Raw genomic sequence first — 12,153 nt, forward strand, 5'->3', positions numbered from 1 at the left:
GAAACAAACGAATTCTGGAGCTGAAGAACTCAATAAAATGAGATAAAGACTGTACTAGAAACCACTGGAAATAGAGCAGACCATATGGAAAGGAGAATTAGTGAGCTCAAAGATAGAAATCTAGAAATGATTCAGGTAGGAGAGAGAAATAAGGTTTTAAAAAATGAAGAAACTCATTAGAAAACATAACATAAGGATATTTGGTATTCCACAAGGAGGAGAGAAGATGAGATCAGAGAGCATATAAAAAATAAGAAATAATAGCTGAGAACTCCCCAAACCAGGAGAAGGAACTGGATATATGACTCCACAAGCTAACAGAACACCTAATTATCTCAGTGCAAAAAGACCTTCTTCAAGGCACATTATATTAAGCTATCAAAATCAATGATAAAAAAAGAATTTTAAAGGCAGTGGGGAAAAAAAGACATTGTCCTGCAAGGGTACCCGCATTACCCTATCAGCAGATTTCTCAGCAGAAACTCTACAGGCCAGGAGAGAGTGGAATGACATACTCAAATTGTTGAAAGATAAAACCTGTCAGCCAAGACTATTCTAACCAGCAAAGTTATCCTTCAGATATGAAGGAGAAATAAAGGTTTTCCCTGACAAACAAAAGTTGAGGGAGTTCATCGCCACTAAACCTGCCTTACAAGAAATGTTGAAAGGAGCTCTTCTACCAAAATGAAAAGACAAAAGTACACAAAACTTTGAGTAAATAGATAGAATCAGAAAATTGCAACTCTGTATAAGTTGTTAAACAGTTATAGCATAAAAGGGGGGAAAGCAGTAAAAATAACTAAGGTACTTCAATCTGGTAACACACTTACAGTATAAGAGAAGATAATTTGAGGCACACACACACCAAATATAAAGGGGGAACAGGAAAACGATGGAACCTGTATAGGCAAATGAGATAAGATGTTATCTACAGAAAAAGGGCTGTTTTATTTATGAGACATTTTATACAAACCTCATGGTAACCACAAAACAAAACATAAAAAAAGAATAAGCTGAAGAAAAACAACATAGAAAACCACCAAACTAAAATGGCAGAAAGAAACACAAGGAAAAAAACAAAACAAAACAAAACCCCAAAAAAAACCCAAAACAAACAAACAACAAAAAAGTGGCAATACAGAGCGACCAGAAAACAAAAGATAAAATGGCAGAACTAAGTCCTCATATATCATCAGTGATCACCCTAAATGCCAATGGATTAAGGTCACCCATCAAAAGAGACACAGTGGCTGGATGGATTAAAAAACAAGATCCAACTATATTCTGCCTCCAGGAGACTCATCTCAGCTCTAAAAAAAATAGGCTCTGAGTGAAGGGATGCGAGATGATACTGCAAGCAAAGGGCAGCCAAAACAACTGGGTGTAGCTATATTCATAACAGACAAAAGACTTCAAGCCAAGAAAGGTAAGAAGAGCAAAAGATGAACATTACATAATGATAAAGGAGATAACCCTTCAAGAATATATGATATTTATTAATATATATACAGTCAACCCTCCAGATCGGCACGTTTTACATCCACAGATTCAACTACCTGCAGATCAAAAAAAATTCAGAACACAATTCCAGAGAGAAGCAAAAAGCAAATCTAACTTTGTTGTGTGCCGGCAACTATCTGCATAGCATTTACATTGTATTAGGTATTATAAGTAACCTAGAGATGATATAAACTTTACAGGAAATTGTTTGTACATTATATGCAAATTATAAGAGACTTGAGCATCCTCAAATTTTGGTATCTGCAGGGGTTCCTGGAACTAACGACTGTATACACCTAACCTAGGAGTACCAAAATATATAAAGCGATTATTAACAGACGTAAAGGGAGAAATTGATGGCAGCACAATAATAGTAGGGGACTTTAACACTCCACTTACGTTAATGGGTAGATCATTTAGACAAAAAGTCAACAAGGAAACAATGGCCTTAAATAAAACATTAGACCAAATGGACTGAATAGACGTATATAGAACATTCTATGCAAAAGCAGCAGACTACACATTCTTCTTAAGTGCACATGGAACATTCTCAAGGTTAGGCCATGTGTTTGGACACAAAATAAGTCTCAATAAATTTAAGAAGACTGAAATCCTTTCAAGCATCTTTTCTGAATATAATGGTATGAAACTAGAAATCAACTACAAGAAGAAAGCTAGAAAAGTCACAGATATGTGGAGACTAAACAACATGGTGCTGAACAACTACTGTGTCAAGGGAGAACTTAAAGGAAAAAATTAAAAATACCTTAAGACAACTAAAAATAAAAGTATAACATACCAAAATCTATGGGTTGCAGCAAAACTGGTATTAAGAGGGAAGTTTATAGTGATACAGGCCTACGTCAAGAAGCAAAAAAAGTCTCAAACTATTTAACCTTATACTTAAAGGAGCTAGAAAAAGAATAGGTGAAGCCCAAAGACAGTAGAAGGAAGGAAATATTAAAAATAAGAGCAGAAACAAATGCAATAGATACTTAAAAGACAATAGAAAAGATCAATGAAAGAAAGAGCTGGTTCTTTGAAAAGATAAACAAAATTGACAAACCCGTAGCTCAACTCACAGGAAAAAAGAGAGAAGGCACTGATAAAATAAAAAACAAAAGAGGCGTAGTAACAATGGATACTACAGAAATACAAAAGATTATGAGAATATTATGAAAAAAAATGGACAACCTAGAATAAATGGAAACATTCTTAGAATCATGCAACCTTCTAAGATTGAATCATGAAGAAATAGAAAATCTGGATAGACTGATCAACATTAAGGAGATTGAAACAGTAATTGAAAACCTCCCAAAAAGCCAGATGGCTGCACTGGTGAATTCTACCAAACATTCAAAGAAGATTTAATACCTATCATATTCAAACTATTCCAAAAAATTGAAGAGGAAGGATGGTTTCCCAACTCATTTTACAAGGCCAACATTAGACTGATACCAAACCAGACAAGGATAACACACACAACAAATAAAATTGCAAGCCAGTATCTCTGATGAACATAGATGCAAAAGTTATCAACAAAATATTAGCAAACTGGGCTTCCCTGGTGGTGCAGTAGCTGAGAGTCTGCCTGCCAATGCAGGGGACACGGGTTCGAGCCCTGGTCTGGGAGGATCCCACATGCCGCGGAGCAACTAGTCCCGTGAGCCACAACTACTGAGCCTGCGCGTCTGGAGCCTGTGCTCTGCAACGAGAGGCTGCAACGGTGAGAGGACCGTGCACTGTGATGAAGAGTGGCCCCTGCTCGCCACAACTAGAGAAAGCCCTCGCACAGAAACAAAGACCCAACACAGCCAAAAATAAATAATTTTAAAAAAAAATTAGCAAACCTAATACAACAATATGTTAAAAGGATTATACACCATGATGGAGTGGGACTTATTACAGGGATCCAAGGATGGCTCAATATATGCAAATTAAGCAATGTGATACACCACATTAACAAAGAATAAAAATCATATGATTATCTCTACAGTTGCAGAAAAATCAGTTGACAATGTTTAACATCCATTTATGATTAAAAATAACTCTCAATAAAGTGGGTATGGAAGGAATATACCTCAACATAATAAAGCCCATTTATGACAAACCCACAGCTAAAACCATACTCAACAGTGAGACACTGAAAGCCATCCCTCTAAAATCAGGAAGAAGATGAGGATGAGCATCCTCGCCCCTCTTATTCAACATAGTATTGGAAGTTCTAATCACAGCAGATAGGCAAGAAAAAGAAATAAAAGTCATCCAAATTGGAAAGGTGACAAATTTTACTTGTCACCTTATTTGTAGATGACATGATTTTATATGTAGAAAACCCTAAAGACTCCACCAAAAACAATTGCAACTAATAAATGAAAAGAGGAAAGTTGCAGGGTACAAAATCAGTATACAAAAATCTGTTGCATTTATATATAATAACAATGAACTAGCAGAAGAATACATTAAGAAAAAAATCCCATTTACAATCACAACAAGTAGAATAAAATCCTTAGGAATAAATTTAACTAAGGAGGTGGAAGACCTGTACACTAAAAACTATAAGACATTGTTGAAAGAAATTGAAGAAGAAGCAAAGAAATGGAAAACTAGTTCATACTCATGCATTGGAAGGAATAACATTGTTAAAATGTTCATTTTACCTGAAGTAATCTGCAACTTCAGTGCAATCCATATCAAAATCACAATAACATTTTTCACAGAAATAGAACAAAGAATTCTACATTTGTCTGGAACCACAAAAGACCCCAAGTAGCCAAAGCAATCCTCACTGAGAAAATAGAACAAAGTGGGAGGTATCACACTTGCTGATTTCAAATCATACTACAAAGTTATACTATTCAAAATAATTTGGCAGAAAAACAGACACATAGATCAATGGAAATATTTGAGAGCCCAGAAATAAACTCACACATATATGGACAACGAATTTATGACAAGGGAGCCAAGAATCTACAATGGAGAAAAGAAAGTCTCTTTAATAAATGATGTTGGGAAAGCTGGACAGCCACAGACAAAAGAGTGAAACTAGACCACTATCTGACGTCATATACAAAAATTAACTCAAAATGGATTAAAAAACTTGAATGTAAGACCTAAAACCATAAAACTCCTAGAAGAAAACATAGACAGTGTGCTCTTTGACATTGGTCTTAGCAACATATTTTTGGCGATGTCTCCTCGGGTAAGGGCAACAAAAACAAAAGTAAACAAATGGAACTACACCAAACTAAAAAGCTTCTGCACAACAAATGAAACCATCAACAAAACAGAGAAGTTCAAATACCTGTGATTTCATTCATATGTGGAATATTAAAAAAACAAACAAACAAAACAAAAGCATAGATATGGAGATCATATTAATGGTTATCAGAGAGGATGGGGGTTGGAGGGCAAAGTGAGTAAAGAGGGTCAACTGTATGGTAAAAGATGGAAACTAGAGTTTTTGTGGTGAGCGTGCTGTAGTGTATAAAGAAGTCAAATTATAATGTATGCATGAAACATATGATGTTATAAACCAATGCTACCTCATTAAAAACATGTAAGCATTAAAGAAACAAAAACAAGAAACTCTACTTCCATAGAGCTTTGTCCCCTCTTTCTGATACTGATTCCATAAATTATATCTTTGTATACTGTGTACCCAAAAATATAGACTTAGAATTTTTTATAAATTAAAAAAAATACTATAGAAAATTAAAAGTGGAGTCACAAATCAAAATTACAGTAATATTGGCTTTTACATTTGCCCACACACTTAACTTTTCCAAAGATATCTTTATATGGATTTGACACACGTCTAGAGTCTTTTCATTTTAACCTGTAGGAATCCCTTTACCATATCTGCTAGGGCATGTCTAGTGGCAATGAACGCCCTCAGCTTTTATCTGAAAATATCTTAATTTCTCCCTCATTTTTAAGGAGCGTTTTGAAGGCAGGATAGAGAAGTCTTGATTGACAGGTTTTTTTTTTTCAACACTTTAAATATGTAATCCCACCACTTCTGGCCTTCAAGGTTTCCTGTGAGAATCAGCTGATAATCTTACTGAGGATCCTTGTATGTGATGAGTCACTTCTCTTGCTGTTTTCAAGATTCTATTTGGCTTCCAATATTGTGATTTTTATGTATCCTGGTGTGGGTCTCTTGAGATTATCTTATTGGATTTCTTTGAACTTCTTGTATTTGTAAATTCATGTGTTTCATTACATTTGAGAAGATTTTGCCCCTATATCTTCAAATACTATTCCTGTCCCCTTCTATGTCTCATTTCCTTCTCTCATAATGCACATGTTTGTCTGCTCGATGGTGTCATGCAAGTCCATTAGGCGCTGTTTGCTTTTCAATTTTTTTCCTGTTTGCTCCTCAGACCCAATAACTTCTATTGTTCTGTCTTCAACTCTCTGATTCTTTCTTATTCCTATTTTAAACTGCTGCCAAACACTTCAGTGAACTTTTTGTTTTAGTTATTGCCCTTTTCTAGAACGTCTGTTTGGTGCCTTTCCATAATTTCCATCTCTTTGTTGATATTCTCATTTTGTCCACATGTCACTTTTCTGACTTCTTGTAGTGTTTTGTCCATTTCTTCCTTTACCTCTGTGACCACATTTAACAAACTTGATTTAAACTGTTTGTCTAGTAAGTCTTATGTCTGGGCTTCCTCAGGGGTGGTTTCTGTCAATTAATCTCATTCCTTTGAATGAGGCATGATGTTTTTAAATATTTATTTATTTTATTTATCTATTTTTTACTTTTGGCTGTGTAGGGTCTTAGTGAAATACACAGGATCATTGTTGTGGCATGTGGGATCTTTTGTTGCAGTGTGCGGGCTTCTTTCTAGTTGTGGCGTGTGGATTTTCTCTCTCTAGTTATGGTGCACAGGCTCCAGAGTGTGTGGGCTCTGTAGTTTGCAGCATGAGGACTGCCTAGTTGAGGCAAACGTGCTCAGTAGTTGTGGTGCACGGGCTTAGCTGCCCCACAGCATGTGGGCTCTTAGTTCCCCGACCAAGGATCGAACCCGTTTCCCCTGCATTGGAAGGTGGATTCTTTACTACTGGACCACCAGGGAAGTCCTGAGGCATGATTTCTGTTTCATTGTATGTCTTGTAATTTTTCGTTGAATATTGGGCCTCTCACTATTACAATGTGGTAACTCTGGAAATCAGATTCTCCTGCTTCCCTGGGGGTTGGGGTGTCTGGGGTTTTGTTGTTGTTCTTGTTTTGTTTTGTTGACTGTTGAAGCCTATAACAGTATGTTTGTTTTGAGACGTTTCCAAACTCTTCTTGCAATGACAATTATTGGCCATGTGTGATCACACTGAAGTGTCTGATCATTTAGCTCATGTTCAGCTAATGTTTTGACAGAGATTTTCTTGAGTGTCAAGATGTCAAACAAACAAAAATACCAATAACAACAAAAAGGAGAGAACAACCAATGTACAAGTTAGGTCTGTGCTGGGCTACTCCTTCACCACTTAGCTCAGCTTGCTCTGAGCCTAGAGATCAGTCTGAGGTGAAACCTTAAGGTCTTCTTAGGACTCTTGTGAGCACACGTCTTGCTCAGGTATGCGCGTGGTTTTCTAAATACCGCCATGTGCACAGCTGTCTTGAATATCCTAATTTCTTGAAAGAATCTCACCCCAGCTTCTCCTCCAGACCTTGATGATCTATTGTATATCTCCACCCATAATTTCTTAGCTTAGGCACCTTTTAGTTTTGTAGTCTTCCAGGTAGCTTCTATGAACAGTGCCTATTGCTCTTCCCGCTTATATTCTGAGTTACATGAACTGCGTGCCTTGCACCAGTCCTCACATTATCCCCAGAGAGTTTACAACAGGTGTGTACAATAATTTGCAAATGAGATCTTCTCTGCTCTCTCTGGTTGGAGCAGGGGGACTGGGAACTGGGCTGCCATCTGCTCAAGACCAAAACTGCCATGCAGGAGAAAGGCTGGAGTAAGGGTGAATAAAATGTCACAAAACTTTGTACCACTTTTAAGATGGCTTTTTCTTGATTGGGTATTTATAAGGTTGTTTTAAGCCTTTGACTCTTTCCCAGACGTTGTACATAGTCAATTCAACTTCTTGTACATTTTTTGTGGTTTTTTGGGGGAAATGAGACCTTAAATCTTCCTCATTTGCCATGTTTTCTTGACATCACCCACCAGTAGCACTTTTTAAAAGTAGTCAAGGTGAAGAACTCAATTAGGTGCCTCTGTAGACTCTGACCCTCTCTGTGTGGTAGATGTGATACTATTCTCCTACCATTCAGGAGCTCTTCAATGGCTCTGAGATCTACTTGCAAGAAGTTCAGGCCCGGAGAGACAAAGGAATTCCTTCCCTGGGTGTGGGAGTCCCATCTGCAAGGTTCCAATCTCTGACCCTACCTCAGATGATTGACATCAAGAAATATCATTTCCTTCAGGGAAGACGTGTCCACAGGGATGTATCAGGTCAACTGTATCAGAGTACACTGAGACAGACAGCAGTTCAAATGGTACATGAATTGGGGGTGGGACTTTTTCTGTACCCTTTGATGTGGTGTCTCCTAAATTTCAGTCATTCAAGTCCACGTCAACTATTTTCTGCCACATCCATGCACCATGTATATTATTACTTACATTATTTTTCACTTTAAATCAAATTACTTTAAAGCATTTGTTTAAAACAGAATTTGATCTGGTATCTCAAGTGGAAAACAGTATCTCTTGCCAAAAACCGGAGGCAATGGGCTTCCCTGTTGGCGTAGTGGTTTAGAGTCCGCCTGCCAATGCACGGGACACGGGTTCGATCCCTGGTACAGGAAGATCCCTCATGCTGCAGAGCAGCTAAACCTATGTCCCACAACTACTGAGCCTGCACTCTAGAGCCCGTGAGCCACAACTACTGAGCCCACGTGCCACAACTACTGAAGCTCGCACACCTAGAGCTTGTGCTCCAAAACAAGAGAAGCTGCCGCAATGAGAAGCCCGTGAACTGCAACAAAGAGTAGCCCCGCTCGCCGCAACTAGAGAAAGCCCGTGTGCAGCAATGAAGACCCAACCCAGCCAAAAATAAATAAATAAATAAATAAAAATTTTTTAAAAATTGTTCTTAAAATTGGTTTAACATTGTTCACAAATCGACCAGTAGCATGCATTGAGTGCTTGCATGTCATGAAAGTAGACTCAGAGAGATTATAAAAATTGCCCAGGTGCCAGGTAGAGCCAGAAGCAGGATTCAAACCCAGTTCTGAGCTCAGTGTTGTAGCTCATCATCTCTAAACTCACTGTGTTTGACAGAGGAGTGTCGTTCTCTTTGCAGAGTAACCCAGTGAAGACAGCCGAAGTGGAGTGTGGGAACTTTTACAACAGTGGGGACAGAGCAACTGTTGATGCAGAGGGCTACTTCTGGTTCCTGGGGAGAGCTGATGATGTCATCAATGCCTCCGGGTAGGTGTGGCTGACGCTGAATCAGAAGGTACCACCCTCACGAGCCTGGTGGGAGGTAGCATGCCCAGACATTCCTTCATGCCTTGGTGATGGACTCTCAGCCTAACTCTGAACCAAAGTAAGACATCATGCAAGCTAAAGGCACTGGGAAGGAAGACTTGACTTTGGGCCCTATTTGTTGAGGGAGCTTATTCTGTGTGCTCCTGTAGTGAACCACATGTCACAGAAGCACATAACAATGGCAATAATAAAATTCACCCTTCTGGAATACGTATTATGTGACCATACTCTCTGTAGAGCTTTATACGAACCACCTCCCAATGCTGTAAGGTAGATGTGATTATGCCCATTTTATTTTATTTTATTTTATTTTGTGGGGGGAGGGTATGTGTGTGGAGGCCCCAAGTGTGCGGCATGCAGGATCTCAGTTCCCCGAGCGGGGATTGAACCCGTGCTCCCTGCAGTGGGAGCACGTAGCCCTAACCACTGGATGGCCAGGGAATTCCCATGATTATGCCCATTTTACATGAGCAAATGGAGTCAGTGACCAGTGAAAAACTTTGCCTGAAGTTTCAAAGACAGTACATGGTGCAGCCCAGATTTGAACAAAGGCGGTCTGACTCCAAGTCTGTTGTTCCTAACTCTTACATGATTTATAAAGAAAAAAATTGACACGTTACACTAGAAAAACATGTTTTCTTGGGAATTTCAGGAAAATTGTGTTTGTTGTTTTTCATTTCTAAAACCAATGCTGATATAGTGAGGAACAGGCTGTAAAATTTGTACAAATGTTTAAGCTAAGGAGTTTTCATGCCAGGGGAAGCTGCTTGAGCTTGAGCCAAGCCCCAGAGCTCTGGGAGGATGAAGCATTCACCTCCTATCTCACCTGGGGGGCACCTGAGCCTTGTATTTCTTAGCATGGAACGTTCAGGACTTCACATTTCAGTCCCATTACACAGGCCCTGGCGCCCTGTGACAGATACCCTCCGTGCCAAGGGAACTTGTGTCTCTCCAAAAGATGCGATCTGAGGAACTGGGTCACCCTCGCCCGGGAATTGGCTCAGAAGGAACCATTGGTCCTGCAGGTACCGCATTGGGCCGGCAGAAGTGGAGAACGCCCTGGCAGAGCACCCAGCGGTGGCTGAGTCCGCTGTGGTGAGCAGCCCGGACCCGATTCGAGGGGAGGTGAGGAACGGGACGTGGAGGTCATCGTGGCTGGGCGTGGGGCTGGGAAGGCAGGTGAGGGGAAAACTTCCCGGCCATACCTACCCAGCCTTGGACCTAGGGTGAAGCGAGGGCATGGTTGATGTGCATGTGCAGTTACACGATGTGGTCAGCAGGGGGCACTGTGGCCTCATCTGTGACTGGAACGATGCTGATAGTGAATGCTGCTGCTGCTGCCATCTAGCAGTTAATCAGCTCTTACTGGGTGTCAGCTCATTTATCCCTCACAGAACACAATGAATTAAGGACTCTTTTAATACCTTTATGCAGAGAAGGAAACAGAGGCATAAAGAGGTTAAATAACTTGCCTGGATTACACAGCTAATAAGTGGTGGGAAATTGAGCACTCTGGCTCCAGAGCATGCATCCTTGATTCAACAAGTGTTTATTGAACACCTTCTATGTACAATCCCTGAGAAGTTAAATGAGGACATGAATAATAATAGGAAACTAATAAATTAACAACGTTATTAAATGCCCACAAGGTCTTAACTATTATTAAATGCCCACAGAACTCTACCTATAATAATAGTGAAAATGGTGATGATAACAATAATAGGAACACAAATACATTTAAACTGGCTTCACGTTTTATGTGTATTATCTCATGGAATCTTTGCATGAACCTGATGAGGAATGCACCTGTCCTCTCCCCATTTCGCAGAGAAGGAGATCGAGATTAAGAGAGCTTAAGTAATGTTCCAAAGCAAAGAGTGGAAATAGGAAGCATTGAGATTTGAACCTGGGATTTCCAAAGGCTCTGCTGTCAGTTTGTTTTCCCATTAATATTGTAAGCATTTATTTTATTTAAAAAATTTTTTTTAAATTTAAAAAATTTTAAAACTGAAAATTATTATTATTATTTTTTTTAACGCGGGCCTCTCACTGTTGTGGCCTCTCCCATTGCGGAGCACAGGCTCCAGACGCGCAGGCTCAGCGGCCACGGCTCACGGGCCCAGCCGCTCTGCGGCATGTGGGATCTTCCCAGACCGGGGCACGAACCCGTGTCCTCTACATCGGCAGGCGGACTCTCAACCACTGCACCACCAGGAAAGCCCTGAAAATTATTTTTAAATTTTTATTTATTTATTTATTGGCCGTGCAGTGTGGCATGGCACGCAGGATCTTAGTTCCCTGACTAGGGCTCAAACCTGCGGCCCCTGTGGTGGGAGTGTGGAGTCTTAAGCACTGGACCGCCAAGGAAGTCCCAGGCATTTACTCATTAAACTATACTTTGGTTGTCCCTCTCTCTGAGCCTTCACTCTGGTTCTTCACTGCAGGTAGTGAAGGCTTTCATTGTCCTGACCCCAAACTTCCTGTCCCATGATCGAGACCAGCTCACCAAGGAGCTGCAGCAGCATGTGAAGTCAGTGACAGCCCCGTACAAGTACCCAAGGAAGGTGAGCGAGAGCAGATGGATGGGGTCTGGTCCCTGTGAGTGGTTCTGGGGGCTCCACTGCCTCAAGTCTCATACAGTGTCTGGGGTGAAGCCTAAGTAGCCAAGGGCACTAATATTTTTCTCTGCAGAAGCAGCATTTCAGCTTAGGGGTGTGAGGGAGCCCACTGAATCGGATGGAACCTTGATCCTGTGTCAGGAACTCATCCTTTGCTGGAGTGTCAGCCTAAAGAAAAAAATCAGACAATTGCCCAAGGATATCCAGGAAGGTTATTTATAATCTTTCAAAATTTGAAAAAGACACCCAAACCAGCAATTTCCAAGCTATTAAAAAACATTCTGTCGTGAGAAATAGATTCTGTATTGCAACCCAACACCCATATACACACATAGCAAACAACAAAGAACAAAATGATATTTACCCTAACAGCATGTAATACATTCTGATATTTTTTGTTCAACTTCATTTGTTTTAAATGCTGTGCACAAGCTATAAAACTGTGCAGCAATAGAGAAATGATGAAATTACTCATGGAATTTAATATTATTCTGTAATTTAAACTGATGACGCATTTTTAACATAAAGTA

General features: G+C 39.8%; 2 protein-coding genes across 4 annotated transcripts in view; one reads left to right on the forward strand and one right to left on the reverse strand.

Annotated features, from left to right (window-relative positions):
• The window catches only part of PDILT (protein disulfide isomerase like, testis expressed), a 131,043-nt gene that overhangs the window by 100,604 nt on the left and 18,286 nt on the right, over nt 1–12,153 (reverse strand). The window lies entirely within an intron of this gene.
• LOC307198830 (acyl-coenzyme A synthetase ACSM1, mitochondrial-like) overlaps nt 1–12,153 on the forward strand; it is a 44,349-nt gene that overhangs the window by 30,424 nt on the left and 1,772 nt on the right. The window contains exons 10-12 of the mRNA XM_079946099.1: nt 8,818–8,945; nt 10,031–10,130; nt 11,450–11,569. Coding sequence (XP_079802225.1) covers nt 8,818–8,945; nt 10,031–10,130; nt 11,450–11,569 — 348 coding nt within the window. The remainder of the gene's footprint in view (nt 1–8,817; nt 8,946–10,030; nt 10,131–11,449; nt 11,570–12,153) is intronic.

The sequence above is a fragment of the Stenella coeruleoalba genome, assembly GCF_951394435.1.
Source record: "Stenella coeruleoalba genome assembly, chromosome: 15".
NCBI lineage: Eukaryota > Metazoa > Chordata > Mammalia > Artiodactyla > Delphinidae > Stenella > Stenella coeruleoalba.